General features: G+C 37.9%; 1 protein-coding gene and 1 pseudogene across 1 annotated transcript; one reads left to right on the forward strand and one right to left on the reverse strand.

Moving 5' to 3' along the window:
• The first annotated feature begins 4,874 nt into the window (after positions 1 to 4,874).
• LOC137984925 (uncharacterized) lies at positions 4,875 to 8,772 on the forward strand. Its single transcript, XM_068832261.1, has 4 exons — positions 4,875 to 5,026; positions 5,311 to 5,467; positions 6,787 to 6,914; positions 7,395 to 8,772. The coding sequence occupies exons 1-4, from the start codon at positions 5,021 to 5,023 to the stop codon at positions 7,644 to 7,646; spliced, it is 543 nt and encodes a 180-aa protein (XP_068688362.1). The 5' UTR covers positions 4,875 to 5,020; the 3' UTR covers positions 7,647 to 8,772.
• Positions 8,773 to 8,907: 135 nt separating this feature from the next.
• LOC137984924 (uncharacterized) overlaps positions 8,908 to 20,000 on the reverse strand; it is a 13,978-nt pseudogene continuing 2,885 nt past the window's right edge.

A 20,000-nucleotide genomic window follows, 5' to 3' on the forward strand; every position in this document is an offset into this window, starting at 1 on the left:
TCTACATTGGAGGAAGGACATCTTAACACAGCATGCACGTTGAACAAATCTCCCCATGTGTCCCTGCAAGTGGGGCTGGATGCAGCACCAGATCTCCTTTTTGTATAGCATAGCACGAAACGTCAGCAACAATCCATGAAAGACCCCTTTTTGAGGACTTGACATGGCGACCAAATGTCTTCGCACTCTAAACCTAACTTACATAAATACAATTCAGATTGAAATGAATGTATACTGGAAGTGCGAGCTAATTGACGAAAGAGGCAATCGCTTAAATGTTCTACAGAATTGCGAGGATCACTTCTCTATTTCGTCTATAGCTTGCACTTCAAGTATACATATATGAAGTGTGGGCTAATTGACGAAAGGTGTCAGATATCTACCAGATTTTCTACAGAATTGCGAGGATCACTTCTCTCTTTCGTCTATAGTTTGCACTTCAAATATGCATTCATTTCTTTCAGATAGAAGTGCAATGGAAACTTTCATAGCTGCGCAGCCACAAAGATGAGGAGCAACGTAGATCAGTGTGCAAGTGTCCACGTAGCCACACAACCACAGTTTACGCATTTTTACGTTAACGCATTCACCTACCGGGAACCAGGAAGCGTTGCTTCGTGTAGCCGGGTATTTTGTAATTACTCCGCATAAACTTCTCTTGATTTTAAGACTTGGGTTCAACTTAAACTCCTAGAACTAACGCGTCGATTTCCGTTCATAGGACCTATTTTATGCATAAACGAAATAGTGGATTAGACAAGAGTGTTACTCTATCACTTTGCGGTAAACAAACAAAAGTCCGCCTCTTTAACCAATCAGGAGAAGCCATGTCACGCTTGATTGCTTCTGCTACAACTAGGAGGTAATTTTCGCGTGAACGCGTAGTTTAAAAGTAGACTCATTTGTGACTGTGCTGGGGAGCCCACCCTAAGAACATTCTTATCCAATTCACTCTTGGTAAACCTCTTTTGATGTTAAATTTTGGCGGCATTTTTAACTCGTACAAATACTGCATAATTTCCGTTCACAGGGCATATCAGTTTATGCGTAAAGTGAATAGTTTACCTTTAGTATAAACCTCTCGATGTTTTTTTATTGGGGCAACTTCAACTCTTAAAAATAGGGGCATTATCTCCGATTACAGACCATATTTCATGCACAAACGACTGTAGAATACCCGACCACTCCGAGAACACTTCAAAAAAATTGCGGCTCCGCGGATACATCGCTACATAGGCCATTTCCGAGTTCATGTCTGCCTCCTCTTCAAAGCGAGTCTAAGAGCGAAGTTTTTGTGATGCTAATTAGTTCTACTTTACATATGAATGAAACTAATTTTCATAAGAAAAACTTCGCACTTAGACTCGCTTTGAAGAGGAGGCAAACATGAACTCGGAAATGGCCTATTAGCTTCAGGGCATACCTCGTTCTGTTCAGCGTAAAAACGGTGTGGCATCCCATAGCGATTTTCGCCACTGATCGATGCAAGAGATAGAAGTACAATGGAAAGTTACATATACAAGTAGATGCACGCAAAGATGCGGAGCCACGTAGCCACAGTTTGCGCATTTGCACGTTATAAACAATTATTGGATGAGGTTTTTGTGATATCCAGAATAATCAAGGTCGAGTTAAGGGTTATCAGCCGAAGGCGAAGGTTGAGGCTGATAACCCTTACCGAGACTTTGATTATTCTGGATATCACAAAAACCGAATCTGATAATTGTTTTATTATGCATTGTACGAAAACAAATAATCACGACAGTGGGTGGAACTGGTAATTTATTTGTCAACGAGTAAACCGTATACAAATCATCGGCACATAATTCGAGTGACAAAATATTTTAAGCATTAGACAATACGTGAAAAATTGAAAAAAAGCTTGATGAGAAAGTAAATAGTAATAAATGAGTAACTGAAGAAAACAAACCTGGAAGTCATTTTTTTGCTTATTCACTGACGGCAAGCAACACAAAGCGCGGGAACTTGACATGATTACCCTTAGAAACTGCGGTCAAACATGACATGATAACCCGTGACCTTCAGTGACCTTGACATGATAACTGTATAATCTGCAGTTATGACGTCACAGGCGCTAATTTTGAAAATTCACTGTAGGCTTTCGGCCAATCACAAAAGAGTTAGAGAGCTGAATGTATAATAAACAGCGTAATCGTTCAGCTACTCACTCATTCAGTTACTTAGTACGTAGCCAATTGGCAGCGTAGCCGAGAACGAGGAAGAGTTGCTTCGAATGACCCCGGGGTACAGTCAACTCTCGTTATAGCGGACACCCTCGGGACCGCGATTTGTGTCCGTAATAGCGAGAGTCCGTAATAGCGGGGTGCGTGAAAATTTTTATTTTAAACCATATTTACAGAAGGGGGTCACAGGTGTGTTCATTTGCATTAACTCCAGTACTTTTTCAGACCCGTTGTCGCACGCAAAGAGCGTCAGAACTTTATTTACAAACAGAAGAACTTAACAGAACAGGAGTTACGTACCCTTTATGTACAGTACTATGTACGTAAAAAACAGTCATCGTATGTTGCAGCAATGTCCATCATCGTTTTGGTTTCCTACTGTACTGAAGTACAGTAACCTACATTTCTAAAAAAAATTATTTTCAAGGAAAAACCTAAACATAAGCTAGTGAACGAGGCGCTTTTATGATAAGCAGGAGCCTGCCGTTTCCCGTTTACTGTAAACGCCATGCTTAACCTCTCTAATGCAGCTGTCAAATGCCGCATCGTGCGAGTTGTCATTTTATTCCACAGCCAAACAACAGGCAACCCAAACTCAGAATGCGAATGCTCAGTCAACGTAAACGATTTGTAGGGTTTATATGGGAACATGAAATGCCGAATAAATCGGCTAATCTTAGATTACAGCGACGAAAATAAATAAAATAAACTTACTTTTATTTCACCTTGTGTCCTTGTGTCGATTTGAGGTGTTCTGGGCTAGTTTTGAAATTTGCTCCTATCTTTTTTTTTATTAAAGGGCAGGAGCAAAAACTAGAGTTAAAACTAGGATTAGTCGACTTTTTTCGGGATTTCCTGTTTCCCATTTATACAAATCGTTTACTTTGACTGAACAGTCGAATTATGAGCTTGGGTTGCCTGGAAGCTGTGATCGGGATCGAGAGTTTGGAGTGAGAAATTGCCCCGTATGTGTAACTTCCGATTGTTGCAGATAAACAGTAAGGAATAATGGAAAAGAAACTACAGAGTCAATAAATGTCGTAGAAGCGGCGAACCATCGAAAATTAACACTAAAAAGGTTTTGCAATCCATGAAGAAACCGTCAAACATTTCGACGAAGGAAGCAAGAAGCATAGTAGCTCATTAGCTATATCTACATCTATAATTATAATCCACAAAGTTTTTCCCATACACGTGGATTGATAAACTCTCTAGTCGCAGCTTCAAAAAAATACATTTTCTATTATTAGTATAATTGAATTTGTTCAATTTATATGTAAGCTCGGTTGTAAGTTTAGATTTATATCTTAATTAAGCAGTAGAGAGGTTAAGCATCATGTTTTATGAAAGGGCGATGACTGCCCGTGATACGAGTGCTAATGTATACTATCATGCCTCATAAAACACTTCCCGTCAAGCTAAAAATGGCAAACTGAGAAAAGCAGGCGGAAAATGGTCACGTGGGGATCACTGCCGTTTCACGTTTGCCTTATAAGTGAAGCTTACTAAATATAACTTTAAGAAACGGTCCAGATAAGAACGATAGCAACAACGGCAACGAACATGTTGGAATTCAATTGGTATGCAAAAAGGTGATAACTTTTCTATTGTCTGTACTTACTTCTGATTGGCTTAAACAGCAAAAGTTAAAAAAAACTTCATAAAGCAGTATTATATTCATCCTTACTTTCCAACCATCTTCCATCTGGTCTCAGTTTAAATGAATTCCACAGAAATCGTATGTGGGGAACATGTAAAATTGCAAACATTTCTTGGCTTTTGTTTTCAACTCTCGTGATTGGTCAAAATCTTTTAACACAACAAAACACCCTTTCAAAGTGGGCTGTAAATGAATTTTATTGCGTTAACGGCTTTCCTGTAGGTTTATGCATTTTCTGTGTAAAAATGATAACATTCCTATGTGGGGAAAGCCCCGTTGCCGCATAACAAAGGAAATTGCTATCCACCTTACACGGATCATTACTTAAGTGTTTTCAGTCGCATGTGGTTTCAGACTTTTCAGTTTATCAGCAATGGCTCAGGATATGATTCTGTTATTCCATAAATCTTCCGAAACGGGAAACTGTTCCGAGAAGGAAGTCGACACTCCGCGGAAGTTGTGCCATCATCCAAAACCATTGTTAGTATTTTCACTTACAACAATCAACACACTTCTTTTATGTTAACAATGATTCTTTTGCAGTAAACACATGTACGCATTGCGTGCTTATTTTTGAAGATAAATCGAAGGTTTGGGGTTGTTTTATTATAGGTAAACCGACCTGTAACGAGTGACCTGTGCTTTAAGTGTTTTCAGTCGCATATGTTTTCAGAGTTTTCAGTTTATCAGCAATGGCTCAGGATATGACTCTGTTATTCCGTAAATCTTCCGAAACGGGAAACTGTTCCGAGAAGGAAGTCGACACTCCGCGGAAGTTGTGCCATCATCCAAAACCATTGTTAATATTTTCACTTACAACAATCAACACACTTCTTTTATGCTAACAATGATGCTTTTGCAGTAAACACATGTACGCATTGCGTGCTTATTTTTGAAGATAAATCGAAGGTTTGGGGTTGTTTTATTATAGGTAAAGCGACCTGTAACGACTGACCTGTGCTTTAACTAAACCTGCCATAGGAAAACTTAATCCTAAATTTCTGTTTCGTATGCTTTTAATCACGGAAATTCATCAGACAAATTTGAAACTGAAAGAGTCATTACATTACGCATTTGGGTGATAGGTATAAATAACTTAAGAGCTCTCTTCTTGCCACAAGCAGGAGTGACTCGTGATCTGAGACCGGGGACAGCAATGGAGGTAAGGAGGTGTGTTAGATGCTCCCGGTGCCGTTTGATTCGGGGATCGAAATTTCTTGCGAAGTACCAAATTCGACAGGAAGAATGAAGGATTTCTTTACGGCGTTTAATTGGATGCCAACATAATTGCCGACAAGCGCTTACACCTTTATTAACGAGAACAAGACTCGTCAATGGTCTTCCAATTTAATGCCCAATGTCTCGTCATTGTTTTTGTTTTTTTTTTTTTCAAAAAACCAGAGATAGGCGGAAAGACTGAAAACAGCATAAATCATTTTTTCTCAGGATGGTGTGAAATTTCTTGACGAAAGCGACAGGCAATGGTTCACCCGAGACAAACAGCAACTTGTGTCGATGAATCAGGAAGGTTCAAACCAAGGACACTACTTGCAGGTTGATGGAGAATCTGTTTCCGCAAATGCATTGAGCTCTAATCAAAAGAGTAAGTTGATAAATTTGGGTAGACTTAGGTTCTGACACGCATTTCTTACCTTCTATTTTGTTTTGGTTGGTTTTCATAATTGCTTAGAACAGTGTTAATTAAAACACAGCTGCTACTGCAGGTCAAAGTTGGCTTAGCTACATAATTCCCGAAAAATTGGCTGAACATTCTTTCCGGAATTTCCCAACCAAAAGCTCTTAAGTTTTTTCAGAAATGTCTAAAATTCCCGAAAATTCTTATAAATTTCATTTCTTATATTGCAAAGTCTGCCATATTTGCTATTACACAAAGCTCCGGACCCCTTTTCGTGAATAACCGCTGATAAGGAATGGATATGAACGGACTGGCCCCTCTCTTGGTAGGTTGGAATACAAAAAAAAACACGTTTTGTCAACGTTTTTGCCTGTGAAAAGTTTCCAACATGTCAGGTGAAAGTTGAAATTGCTCTAAAGTTCTCGAAATTGTCAATTTTTTTCTAAAATTCCCCAGAGTTTCTAAAATTATTTTTAATGTCTAAAATTCCCAAAAACAAATTCGGAATTATGTAGCTTGGCCTAGGTCAGAGGCATCTTTCACATGAATGCCAAAAAAGGTCATTTGCATGACCGTGCCACGTGACCTTGTCAATCATAAAAAAAATGGTCGTGGTATAAAATAGATGCCAGAAATGGAAAGAGCGTGATGAAACTTGAAAGATTGTCAATGTAGAGGCCAATGACATTCATGCGAGAGAAACGTTTGCCAAGCTGTTTTCCATATACATCTCAGTAAAATTTTTAAGCATCAAAATCCCTGTAAAATCTCTTGCATAAATGCCAGTGGCCTCAAAATTGACATTCTTACTAATTTCATCAAGCTCTTTCCATTCCTGGCATCTCTTTTGTACCACGACCATTTTGTATGATTGACAAGCTCACATGACACAGTTATGCCAAGGGCCTACAACAGCTACTGTAATATGTGTGCAAAAACTGAAAATTGACTTATGTGAAACTGAAGTGATGCTACTGTGGCACTTTCAGGAAAAATTTCATTATGTCATACCTTTTAGACAAAAACAGACACTTTCACATGACTTGTAAATTTTTGGTTATTTCGCAAAGCTTCTACAACTGTTGCAAGTTGATCACAAAAATTGAGCAAGAAAAGGATTATGGTCGACTGGGAAAACCATTTTTTGTGACTCGTTGATTACAGATTTTAGGCTCAATTCACTGTCTATGATTTGAAGATTAACCAAAACGCAAAGTCAACATTTGACACTTAAGACTGTGAAGCATTCAACATTTGCTGTTTTTTCCCTTAAATTATACGAACAGCTTTGTTTAAGATGCACAATATTATTGAACAAGCTTCTGGAGGTGGTTACAATGTGATTGTTCTCTTGGAAAACATGAATGGACGGATTGTGGCAATAGACAAGGAAACTGATTCAGTTAAGGCAAAGGTAAGGTCAATTGTGGCTTAAGAGGACACAAATTTACATTAAAGGAGGAATGGTGAGAATTTTACCATGATCTTTGTGTTACAACTGAGTCACTGAGTTTTTAATGACTTGATCAATATAGAAAGTAGAAGAAACCTGTTTAATATAAAGCATGCAAAAGCATAATGAATCTAAAATGTTAATGGGAAAGTGTAGACAAGTATGCGGTGTTTTAACTGAGAACATATGGAACAAAAATGGCTATGTGACATGAATAAAACATACAAGAGAAGAAATAGTTTTTAAGCTTAGCTAGACAGTGAGTTGAGAAACGTTGGGGAGTAAGTGATTAACTTTGTAAACCCTGCCCTACATGTACAAACATCTACAAGGCTCAAAAATTTCGTGCTAGTTAAGTTGGTATTTTTCAGTTGCCCACTCATTTATCTATTCAACAGCTGCAGGTGCTTAAAAATGTTCAAATGCTTTGATTGTGCACAGGTTATGGTTACAGAAAATGGTCATCCAACCTCTCCAAGCAAATACAACACTTTGGCAGATGTAAAGCACCACCACGCTGATGCTCTCTTTTACAAAGTACCAAGGGAAAGAGGCAGCCATTACTTTTATTTCAAGTCCTATCTGAAAGACAAGCAAAGAATTCTGGGATTTGATGAGAATGGTCATGCACTGAGCCCTACTACAGTTCAGCCAAATCAGCAGGAAAGCCTGTTTATGGAGGTGCGACCATGAGTGAATGTATGGCTGCTTTATCTACAGTACAAAGGCTCAGCATGATCCCTGGTTTACCATTAGCTCTCATCAATATTAATACACACAACTGTAATTCTAATTCAACCCTAATCCTTCTCTCTGCCTGTAAGTTACACTAAATATCTTAATTTAACTGTAATAAAGTTTATTTAATTTGGCTGGCAAATCTTTCTCAAAAATCTATTTAAAGTTTTACAAGGATGGTTATAGCAGCAAAAAGGCCCTAGATTAAAAAGATCCCTCATTTTTGCCAGCATACAGCAGCATTGTACAGAAGGCCTATTAACATTCATAACTATCCGAGGTTGCCTTAATTTGGTCGTTTCATCTAATTTTGAGCTCTACACAGTGCATTCACTTGTCACTTTTGACCTCATTTCAATGGAATTGCCTTCACTTCTTGCCCATGACGTGAGACAGTACTTTGCAAGAGCTAGGCTGTCAAGTACTTGAAATCACGAAGATTTGACAAGATAACTGAAACAAAAAAACGGCTTCCTACCACTTTCATGACATTGTACCAATGGATTTTACTGGACTTACTGTACTTAGCACTAGTTCTTGTTTAACTTAAGGAGAGCAGGGATGGTGTAGTGGTGGGAGAATTCACCAGTCCCATCCACGTGGTTTGATTCCCTCACTTAGCGTCATATGTTTTGTTGGTTCTCTATGCTGCTCTGAGAGGTGTAACCAACCAGCAATTTGATGTGATTTGATTTGATTTCTGTACAATGTCCCCAATTAGAGACCAGTTTACACTTAAATAAGTTTATTACTATAATAATACATTACCATTAATAATGCTATGAATCAGTTTGCATAAAATAGCTCATCTACAGAACTTTGAGAGGGAAGAATTAGGGATCGGTGCACCTTACAGTAAATGTTAATATTGTTACATGCAACAACTATATGATTATTCAGAGAATACTTTTGTAAAACCTTTTTGGTAACTTGGTATTTGTTAGACTATTATATAGCGACTATTATCTGATTTGGTAGCTTTAATTTAACAGTGTTATAATTTTATGTTGCAAACGAAAGACAAATTCAAGAATAAGTCCAAAGTATACTGCAATTAAATAAATTATTGTGCACCACCTTAGTGACTTTGATGCTACATGTATTTTGGACTGGGGAGCAATGCGTGAGCTGGCTTTAAGGGGGTGGCTCTTAACTACCAAACTGTTGCTATGAACCTCTTTGAATAATCATTTCTCAAGTCCCTTTAACTCTACAGTTAACTTTTCTTGCCAAGTGTGCTCTATTTAAGGAGGCTCACACCAGTTTTATCATTTTCAAGGATTTGAATCTCCCAAATTATTTCACTTAATGGTGATGTTATGATGCCATATGAAACACCAACAGATGCTTAAAAGGATGCACTCATTAATGTGACGTAACAGGTTACCATGGCAACAAAAGAGCCATCTAAAAACAGCCTATATTTTGTCTTTAAACACATATATTTCAAAAACGAACTAGGTGACCCCCATTTTTCATTGCTGGAGTGTGATTAGCACAATAGGACAAAACTTTCTGTAAAAGTGGCTCTGAATCCGCTCCAGAGAATTTTTTTAAACTTTGCAGAGAGTTTCATCTTAGCCTGCTAATCACCTTTCAGCAAAACAAAATGGGGGTCACTGAGTTCGTTTTTGAAATATAAGGATTTAAACACAAACTATAGGGCATTTTAGATGGTTCTTTTGTTGCCACGGTAACCTATTACATCACATTAATGAGTGTGTCTTGTTAAGCACTTAGTGGTGTTTAATATGGTACCATAACATTGCCATGAGATAAAACAGTGTTGTAGAGTTCATCTTTCTAATAACACATTTCCTCCAAATTTTCTTTGTTTGGTTCAACTTACAACCATGACCAAAACAGAAAATGCCTAAAAACTCAGCAAGTTAACTATGTTTTTCACAATTTTAACGCAACAGTGTGAGAACATTCTAACACAAAATCTGTAGCATGGATTTTTTAAAAATATATTTCTCAAAACAATTATGATGTCATACAATGTAAGTCCTTCCTCTGATACACTTTCCAAAATATCAGTTCCATTTTTTGTCCAAATAGAAATTCCATGCTACAGTTCACAAAAAATGATGGCACAGTTCCCATCCAGTAAAAAACAACCTCTTCTTTTTGTTTCCTGAGAGTTTTTACATGTGTTTCACTGAAATGCACGGAAGAGGACTTGGATTAGTTGTGCATGCGCCTTCTGTACTTCAAGAACCATCCATGCAACCTTCTTTGTAGGGCTCTTGACTAAAAAGCTTCATTAGCAACCATTGTCTTTCTGTAGTTAAGTCCTACATTGCCATGGTAACGAAAATGTGATGTGAGAAATCTAACACAAAATTCTGTCAAGAGGATTCAGAGCTACCTTAAAAAATCACAAAATTAATGTTGCTTTCAATCCACTAGACAGAAACTTGCAGAAAGTTGCATCATGCCCTTCTGATTACTTTTCAGAAATAAAAAAATGGAGGTCAGCAAGTTCGTTTTCGAGATATAAACAACTAAAGACAAAATAAAGGGTGTTTTTACAGGGTTTGCCCATTGCTGTATCTTGTTCAGCAATAATTCGTGTTTCATTTGGTACCACAATATTGCCAATACATGATACAATGTTGTGGTGCCGATCCTTCTAATCTAATAAGAGTGTCACCTGGAAGTGTTGAAACTGGTTTGAGCCTCCTTAATGCACTGCTCTTGGGTCAAGAATTTGACAGAGCTGGAGACCTGATAAAAAATAAATAGTTCCATAGACTTGCACTGACCCCTTCACATAATGCGTTATAGTATGTTAAATTTGGTTTTATCAAATGAGTTAAAGGTAAGTTAACCATCATAAGAGAGAATTGCGAGCTGACCTTTTGAGCATCAACCTTTTGTCAGAGTGAATAGGGTTAGGCTTTTTTGGGTGCCAAATTTGAATATACAGTATGTAGCACTGCATTGACTTACATTCTCATACTATAATACTGATAAGTTTTAGTACACTGTCAGACATTTTAGAGCACATCATCTTCAATACAAACAGCCAAAATTACTAATCAACTGCCTTCTCTAAATCTTTCACTCAGTGAGTCAAATGACAAGAATTGAGCTGTTCTCCCTGCTTATTAGTTGAGAGGATGTCACATAACTACATGTACTACCAACCATTTCAATGTAGAAGTGATACATGTAGGAATTTCTTGATTCGTTACCATTTCGGGTTTTTTGTGAGCTGATACATGTAGTTTGTGTTTTATGAAGGAAATTTGGTTTTGTGTGTACACATGTATAATTAATAAACAAAATTTATAATTGTATTGGCCCTGTACCTGTACTGATAATAATAAGGCCTTATTTGGGCATGTGGTTCATTTGTGTGACCTAATGCATATTTTTATCTTTCTTGTTCTCCACTACAAATGATGCTCTAATGGGCCACGACTGAATAACATGCCACTACAAAAGTTTTGTTGTCATATTACAATATAAAAATATTAAAATGAACGACTCTGACAATGTTTTCGCCACAATAGACGTTAGTGGTAAATAAAATAATATTCATAATAAATTATTAGACACCCCACCCATTCATCAATGTTCAATGCACTAAACTAAAATTAATGCAAATGAAAAAATATTATATACAGTAATATCCAGAATGATTATCAGAGGTATTGTCCTGAGGGGGTTGTCTTATTGAAATTCAGTTAATAATAACATTTAAGTTAATGATTTACATTACATAATGGGATTCCCAATGTTAGATGGAGTTTGGGTGTTTGTCAGACAAAGATTCTAATTTTTGGTATTCTACTAAGCTGGCCATGTTGATGCACTTCTTAAGAAAATATATTTGTTCATGAAGATGTTTAAGTGGCTATGGCACTGAGCAACCCAAACTAAAACCCTTAAAATGATTTTAAAAAGGTTACCACAAAAACAAGCTGTTAGTCTTGAGCATTTTTTTTTGGTGAACGCTGAATTTTGTTTGACTTGGAAAACAAGATCATAGCCATCTCTTCCTCTGAGCCAGGTTGTGTGTTTTTTATGATCTCCTCAACCCTCTTGGCAAACTCAGTATCCTCTTTTATTGCAGCCTTTGATGGTTTTGCTGTCTTTTTTGGGTGCCAAGGTTTTTGAAGGTTTCTGAAACAATATCAGAAGAAACTCAACAGAGCAGTCAGCAGGTCAACATGTTTTTAAGCCCATAAATTAAGGCTGGGGCTTTCAGCTTATCCACCTTCATTTCCAAAGATCATGCATGTTTGGTTGGCTCATTAACTTAATTGACTACAGATTTGAACTTTTTGAAAGAAATTTGTTATATTTTGTGTTATCCATGTTAACTTGGTCTATATCGAAGCAGCAACCCCAGACAAAACAAAGTGTGTGGGAGTTTTCAAAAGTAGAAGCCAATTTAAACCCTTTCACAACCCTACATGATCACAAGGACCCATGTACCTGACTTGCATACATGTGTACACATATGAAATCATGAATTAAATAGAGTGCAAATGCAATGACAATCTACAACATAGTTGTATGAGGGCACAAGGTTAAATTTCACATCAGAAAAAATAAAAACTAACTAAAGTTACTTTCATTTTCAATAGAGTGGGCTTTGGGTTTTCTCAGATTAACTATGTTTTCTACCAAGAAAGCTTTAAATCCTTTATTTAAGGGTACCTTGGTAAGACAAGTTGTTCACCCCTTGCTCTTCGCACTTGAGGGCTGGCTGGAGTACCACTGGCAGATCTGGAGACATTATCCTTCCTTCTCTTTTTTACCATCTGATGGGAATCAATTATGGAGTCAGTGAAGGAGCTGTTTGCATCACCAATCCTCTTACGCTTTACTGAACCCACCCTTGCATGGCTGCTGAGTAAGCTGTGATTGGATGAACTTGGTGTGCTGCAATTGATGCCTGTCTCTGATTCTAGCAAAACTGGAAATAGGAACTCATAATGTTTTGTACTGTGAGGTACACGTAAACAAGAGAGAAGCATGTGCTGCACTGAACAAGAGCTTTTTAAAAGCTTTCAGGGATACTGTGAAAAAAAAACAAACATTTGATTGTAAACATCTGATTCCATTTGCTCTGATTTCAGTTGATTTGTAGTCTCCCCAATTAGCACAGCACTCATGCTTGGCTAAATAACCTTGGGACTTAAATAAAGTTAGTCTTACATGTATGGCAGTATACAAACTTCTGGATGCCCAGACCTACAGCTGTATAAGCCTTGATTGGGTGGCAAACCATAGCCAATCATCAATGCATAGACTAAAAATACAATACATAATAACGCTAAAATTACTAATTATCACCTATTGTATAAAAAATGAAAACCTATATGTAAATATGTATCTTTACAGATAAATAATAATATAATTATATGACTTTTTAAAAATGCCCTCCTTTCAGTTTGATTGGGTTACTTCAAAATCTTGAAAGAGTGTGCAATATTCATCATACTAGTGATGACTGACTTTTACATTTGTAGTGCTACCACATTGTTTTTTTTCTCCAACTAACTGCCTTAGTGCCTTGTAACATCTCTTAAGTAGCCTCCAAGAATGTCCATAATGATGTTGTACTATGTCACACGATGCTCGGGGTACATGTATCTCTGCTGCAGCTCCCAACGCAGTGACCCATACTTAGAGGTCTTCTCAGCAGCCTTCTCTTCTCTTTTCTCAACCCAGAGGCAGCTCATCTCTATCAGTGACACGGTCTTGCCCTGCTTGTCCACAATGGTCGCATCAACTCTGTTAGCCTTCACATACATGCTGTCTGCATAAAGAGAAATGTCCCAGTAAGCAACCGCCCTCTCATTCTCATACATTGGCTTCGGTTGGGTTTTCGAGTACCAAGGCCTCACTGACAGAGCAAGGTCCAGCGATCTTATCACTTCAACAAACAGAACCTTAAGAGCGTTGTTGTGCCGCAACAAGTACTTTGATTGAGCTAATGTGCCACACCCAGCTAGAATGTGTGTAACACTCTCTGTAACTTTGCCACACATGCAACAACATTTACCGGTATCTCCGCTCAAAGCAGTCCCAGTCTTCCTGTGATGGAATACTTTTGTTGGTAGTGGCTGTTGGTACAATTCTTGTAAGCCAACAGCGACATGAGTTGGTGCCATCTTCCAAAGGTGGAGCCAGGAGAAACAGGCCTTCTGATTTAGATTCTCATCTTCCCATCTTTCCCTTGTCATTATTATCCTGCCATCTTTCTCCCTTCACAGTTGCTCTTGCTTTCTTCTGCCAAGCACTACATAGACACTCCTTCACTTTCTTCCCTTCTACCACTTCGCTATCCTCGTTGATACACTTGGGTTCCAGGTAAACTAGCTGGAGTTGGACACCTAACTCTTCAGCATATTTTCTTGCATCCTTAATCATTGTTTGTCGCCCTGTCCTCAAAGACTTCTCTTCAAACACTCTTACTGCTGACAATGATGGGTCAGGATTTTGATCTAGTTTCATAGCAGCCTTGACCTTGATGTTCTTGTACTCCTGCTCTATGGTTCGAAGTCCCCTAGACTTCCATAAAGCAAAAATTAAGGTAAGAGAGCATTCTAACCTATGAACACATTTGTAGACTATTCCAAGCACATCTTGTAAATCGTCGTTCCTCAAGCAATAACACACTCAACCTCGTAAGAAGAGTTTTGTATGGGCTTTTACTATCATTTAGAACAACACATAACACTTCTTTATAGCAACTCCAATTTTTCCAAGTTTCCACATGACTGTAGATAAAAATAATATAATCAATACTTACCAGAATTTGTGAGCTCCTGCTGCATGGAGACAGTATGCTCCACCTGTGAGATACCCTGGCACCCAAACATTGTTTCATTATCCTTCACACAAGTGCCACAGATGAAGTTATCATCGCAGTTTTCTGGTGTTGCCAGGCCACAAGGTTCCAGGACAAAGGGAATTCTCTTTCCAAAGCTGTTGGAAATCGTAGGCTTTCCTCCCACAAGGTGGATCTTTTTCCAGAGTAACTTATTATCTTGCTTTAACAAGCCTTCAACAACACACCATTTCCCACAAGCATTGACTTGAGCTTGGCCTTGTAGAGGATTTATGACTATTAAAAGGAAAACAATAATTATTATTTACATAATTATGACACTTTTCACATTTCATTTATGGGTAGCCAACTAAGTTCCTTAAGGGATGGTGAGATGTGGTCACACTTCCTTTTAACAGTTACATGTAATATTCTAGCCGCAAAGTTCTGTAATAGCCGCAGCTTTCGAATGGTCTGTTGTGTAATGTTCCCGACCATACTGTTGAGCTGAAGAACAGCTAACAAAATACCAAAGACTTCAAGGTAACTAAAAGCACCTCTTTCGTAAACAGGTATCAAACTCTGTTGATTTGGCACAGTTTACTTAACAGCGAGGATGATAAGTAATCTATGTGGTCATTAAACGATGTGTTACTATCAAATATCACTCCCAAATCTTTGCAAGAGGGCGATGGAGATACTGTAACTCTTTACCAAGGAAAGTGATAGTAATACCACTTAATCTTCCAACAGTCTTGTTCCAGAAAGCATGAACTTCGTTTTTTGAGGATTGATAAGGAGCCAATTGATGCATCACCACTCTGCTACTCTGTTAATGTCTTGAGAGCATTGACGTTGTCATTGGTTGCAAAAGATAAGAAGAGCTTTGTGTCATCAACATAAGACTCAACTGAGCAGGTTTTGATAGCACCAGGTAAGTCATTCATATATAAACTGAATAACACAGGTCCCAAGATGGAACCCTGTGGGATGCTGTGAGTTAAAGTTAACGGCGAGGATGTTGATATTCCAACATGACTAGTTTGTTCCCTTTCTGTAAGATAGCTTTGGAACCAATGTAGGGCATTCGTAGATGTTCCCAGTGCCTGGGGCTTGAATAGTAAGATAGAATGACAGATTCCATCAAAAGCCTTACTTAAATCAGTACATGTAAGTACCATGGCTGTAACTTTCTGTTCGTCAATAGCATTGAAAAGGTGTTCTGTGACCAGAAGGCTGAGGGTCTCAGTGGATGATGTTGATGTTTGGTCAGGCGATTTTTGTCTGACAGGAAGGAAGTGTACTGTTGTAATACAAGTTTCTCAGCCACTTTGGATAGTACTGGGAGAAGCAAGATTGGTCTATTGTTATCTGGCACCTCATGGTCACCTTCCTTAAGATAAGGGACGACTTCAGCCTTCTACCAGGCACATGGATAAATGGACGACTCCAACGACAGGTTTATGATGCTTGTAATGATAGGCAATATGTGAGGCAAACAGTCCTTGATGACTGAGACTGAAACTTCATCATATCCTGGAGCTCTATTATTGGGAATGCCCATAATAACCTTACGAACCTCTGAACAAAGAACTGGTCTGAATTACAACAGTTCATCACGAGGAAGATTAGAGAGACTTGAACTGAAGGTATTGGGTAGTGTGCGTAGGCCATAAGTTTCAGCGAGTTTTTCTGACGCAGACGAGGCTTTTTCCGTTACAGATATGAAGAGACGTTCGAACTCCTTTGCTTGGGGAGAAGTGTCTTTAGTACATGTATATTCAAGATTAGGATTTGATTTTGATGGTAGGGCATAGTGTATCATTTTCCATAGTGAAGTACTGTTGTTCTTGTTAGAGAGGTTCTGATGGTTATAATGTACGGTTTCTGCTTTCTTGAGGGCTAACTTTACTTTGCATCTTTGTTGTTTGAAAGCATTCCAGTCAATAAGAAATCCACTCTGACGAGTAATCCTGTGTAGATTATTTCTGGTAGCAATCATTCTCCTGATGTCATCTGTGATGAAAGGAATTGATTTACATTTGACTTTGATTGTCTTAATTGGGGCATGGTCATTAAGACAAGCCAGGAATAGATCATTGAAGCCAACAACCTTCTCATCAAGAGAATCCATCAGGTCTAAGGTGTTCCAAGGGATGTGCAAAATGTCGGAAGAAAACTGTTCTGCATTACAGGGCTTGAAATTGCGACCAATACAGTCGCATTTGCGACTGAATGTTTTCCTTTTGCGACTAAAATATTTGGAGAAGTCGCAAATTTGCGACTTGTTTTCATCTTCGCTCTTTCGAAACAAAAGGGTTAGCAGATGCCGCTTTGCTGCTCTTTTTAATAAAATAAATGAAGAAATGACAAAATTATTTTGTTTCTCGCCTAGAGTTTTCTTTTAATCTGAAGATAGCGTAATTGTAGCGTAATTTCGCTGCCATGTTACGTGCACAACTCCATTCCTTCGATATCGTTCGCCATTTTCAGCGGTTTCTTTCAACACAAGTTTTGTGGGCTCATATTTTGTTTTGCCACACCGCTGACAACACAATGCAGCGCGACGATTTTGCGACTAAATTTTGCGAAATTGCGCTTAAATTTTCGTATCTTGTCGCAAAATTGCGACTGGATTTTTTCCTTAATTTCAAGCCCTGCATTATAGTTCTTGTAGCTGCGGGTAGTGATATAGCATGCTTTGTATTTGGGTATCTTTTAGTCCAGAACTGCGTAAACCAAAAAATGATCACTGATAGTCGTATCCAGTACACCACTGTCTCTTACAAAGGCTAGAATCAGAGGTCAGCACGATGTCAATTAATGTAGAGGACGACCTGGTCACTCTAGTTGGATTTTTAATTAATTGTGTTGCATTCACAGCTGTGCAAAACGTGCGTACGGCATCTCCTCTGGGATTGTCCACCAGCAGATCACAATTTAGGTGACCTGTAAGTACAATAGATTTATTCAGAGAAAGAGCCTAAGTGTAACTAGGCATTAGATCGTCCGCCGGGCAGGAGATGACACAATCCGGAGGCCTGTAAACAATGCAGACAACCAGACTTAAGATGTTTAAGTTGTGTTTGGAGCCACAGTTGATGCAGTCAATGACATCAAGTATATCTAACTTTTCTTGCCATGGTCTTGCCTCTTGATATGGTTCCCAATGCACCAACCACTATGGGTATCACACTTACTTTTGAAGCCTGGTGTATTTGCTTCACCTCAATTTAATGCCAGTTCTTGGTATCTACATTTGTATCTACTTTTTCATTCTGGGTCTCTGCAATGTTCTGGTCTGCAGGTACTGCTATATCTATAATGATCCATTTTTTGTTCCCCTTTTGCAGGAGGGTCGTCATCATCCTTGTCTCATTAGTATATACTAAAACAGTGGATAGCGTTGGAGCCGCACTGTGATAGCCTACTCAAACTCTGAACATCCTTTGCTATTCACCTCTGAGCAACTTGCACAAGATTTGCGGCTGAAATTTGTAATTTTGCAGGAATAAACGAGTTAAAATCATCCTTTTGTGCTATATTACATGTACCTCAATGTTTTAGCATAATTATACTAAAAACAACTATGCACATCAGTGTCGGTGGCTATTGGTAGATATTTACCTCACTGCTTCGCCGCACAATAAATATCCACCACTAGCCACCTCCACATTGATGCATAGTTGTTAACTATCATGACAAAATATGATCCAATAATAAATTTTAACAATTTATTATTCGCCAAAGGAGAGGTAAATATTATTGTTTTACGTGATTAGGTGAAAAAAATTTTATGCATTTCCTTTGAAACAATTAATTTCTTCATCTGTCACCTCAACAAAACGGCTTGCGGCAATTTTGAAAAAAAAAAACGCTTAAGTGGTTATCGTGTAATTAACATCTCAAGTGCAACCAATCAGCAAAGAGAATTTTCAGTACTAATCACCTATGTAATTATACTAATTATTATAACAAATTATGTGGATTTTAACAATACTTAAATTAATGGCCTTGCCAATACTTACAGTGTTACATGTATGTCTTGCATCACACATGGCATATGTGCCATATTTGTACTTTCACACATTTATTTCACAATGAACATATTAAAGGAAATGAACCTAGTGTAAGGCAAACTACTTTTCAGAGTTGCTACATAGCTAATTAATTTTGGAGACATTCAATCATACTGACTTAAAAACTTTGTCCTCCATAGTGTCCTAGCACTTCAGGTGATTAGGTCATCATCATCATTATTATTACTATTATTATTATCGAGTATATAAACCACACAAGTGAATAGTGCTTTCCAGAAGCTTTCTGATTGGCTAGCTCAGAGGAGAATAGCAAGTACCATTAAAACTGAGCCCTAAAGAAACACAAAAAAATGGCTTCCCATTTTGCTTCAGTTAGATGTACTGAGGAGCAAATTCTGTTGATAAACGTAGGATGATTATTCAGCTTGTGTGGTATGTACTAGAACAATATTATTGTTTTAATTATTCACCTCAGTGTAGCTGAAAGTGGTGGATATTTATATCTCCCTAAATATTGTCAATTATTACACATGTAAGCAGTCAACAGTTGTCAAAGTACAGTATCTTGTTTACGGATGAGTTTACGTTCTAATGAATGACAAATACTATTCTTTTACTGCAGTGTGTCGTACTGACAGTTAAATTATGTCATACATGGACAACTGGCATGTGAAGTTTGGTACCTGATCCTATGACCTAATTTTATTTGACATAAAAGCATCTTAAGATCATTTGAAACAGTTTTTGGGAATCAAGTACATTTTAATCATGGGTTGAAATTGGGTTTCAGAATGAATGTACAATTATCACCCCATTTATGAGGACTGAACAAGTTTGAGAGGGTGTAAGCCAACACAAATAAAATAATCAATCAAATACTTGCTTGCTCGAAATAGTAAACAAATCACACTACACTTCATGCAGACTAACCTGTGACATTTTCATGGTTCAACTCCTTTAAAATTCCTCTTGAACTTTGAACACTTTTATCATCTGCTCCAGCTGTGCTGTCTGGACAGGCACAATCCACCAAATGATTTGATGTCATCCTTTCGCAGGTAATCATTGAGGTAGAATTGTTCACATGAACATGTTGATCCAAGGAATTTCACTGTCAACTATTTCAAAGGTCGCATTATTCAGAGGTTCTTTATCATTTCCTTGCATTCCTCCTACCACATTAGTAAACTTTGGCATTAGTGATTGTTCCTCAGTACCTCTAGAAATACCTGCACCTTTATGGTACTCTTGAAGCCTTGAAATAAGCTCTGTATTCTGTAAATGTACATGTAGAAAAGACCTATTACAACAAAAACTGCCAATTTGAACAATGGGAAATGAACCGGCAGGTACAAAACACAGCTCACAAGTCACAGGTCATTGTTTTGCCCAAACAGAAACAACCCTAACCATTTACCAATGCTAACATTGGGCCTAAAAACTTTTGTTTAGGCCTAATTAGGCCTAAGATTAGCT

The sequence above is a fragment of the Montipora foliosa genome, chromosome 14 (genome assembly GCF_036669935.1).
Source record: "Montipora foliosa isolate CH-2021 chromosome 14, ASM3666993v2, whole genome shotgun sequence".
Lineage (NCBI taxonomy): Eukaryota > Metazoa > Cnidaria > Anthozoa > Scleractinia > Acroporidae > Montipora > Montipora foliosa.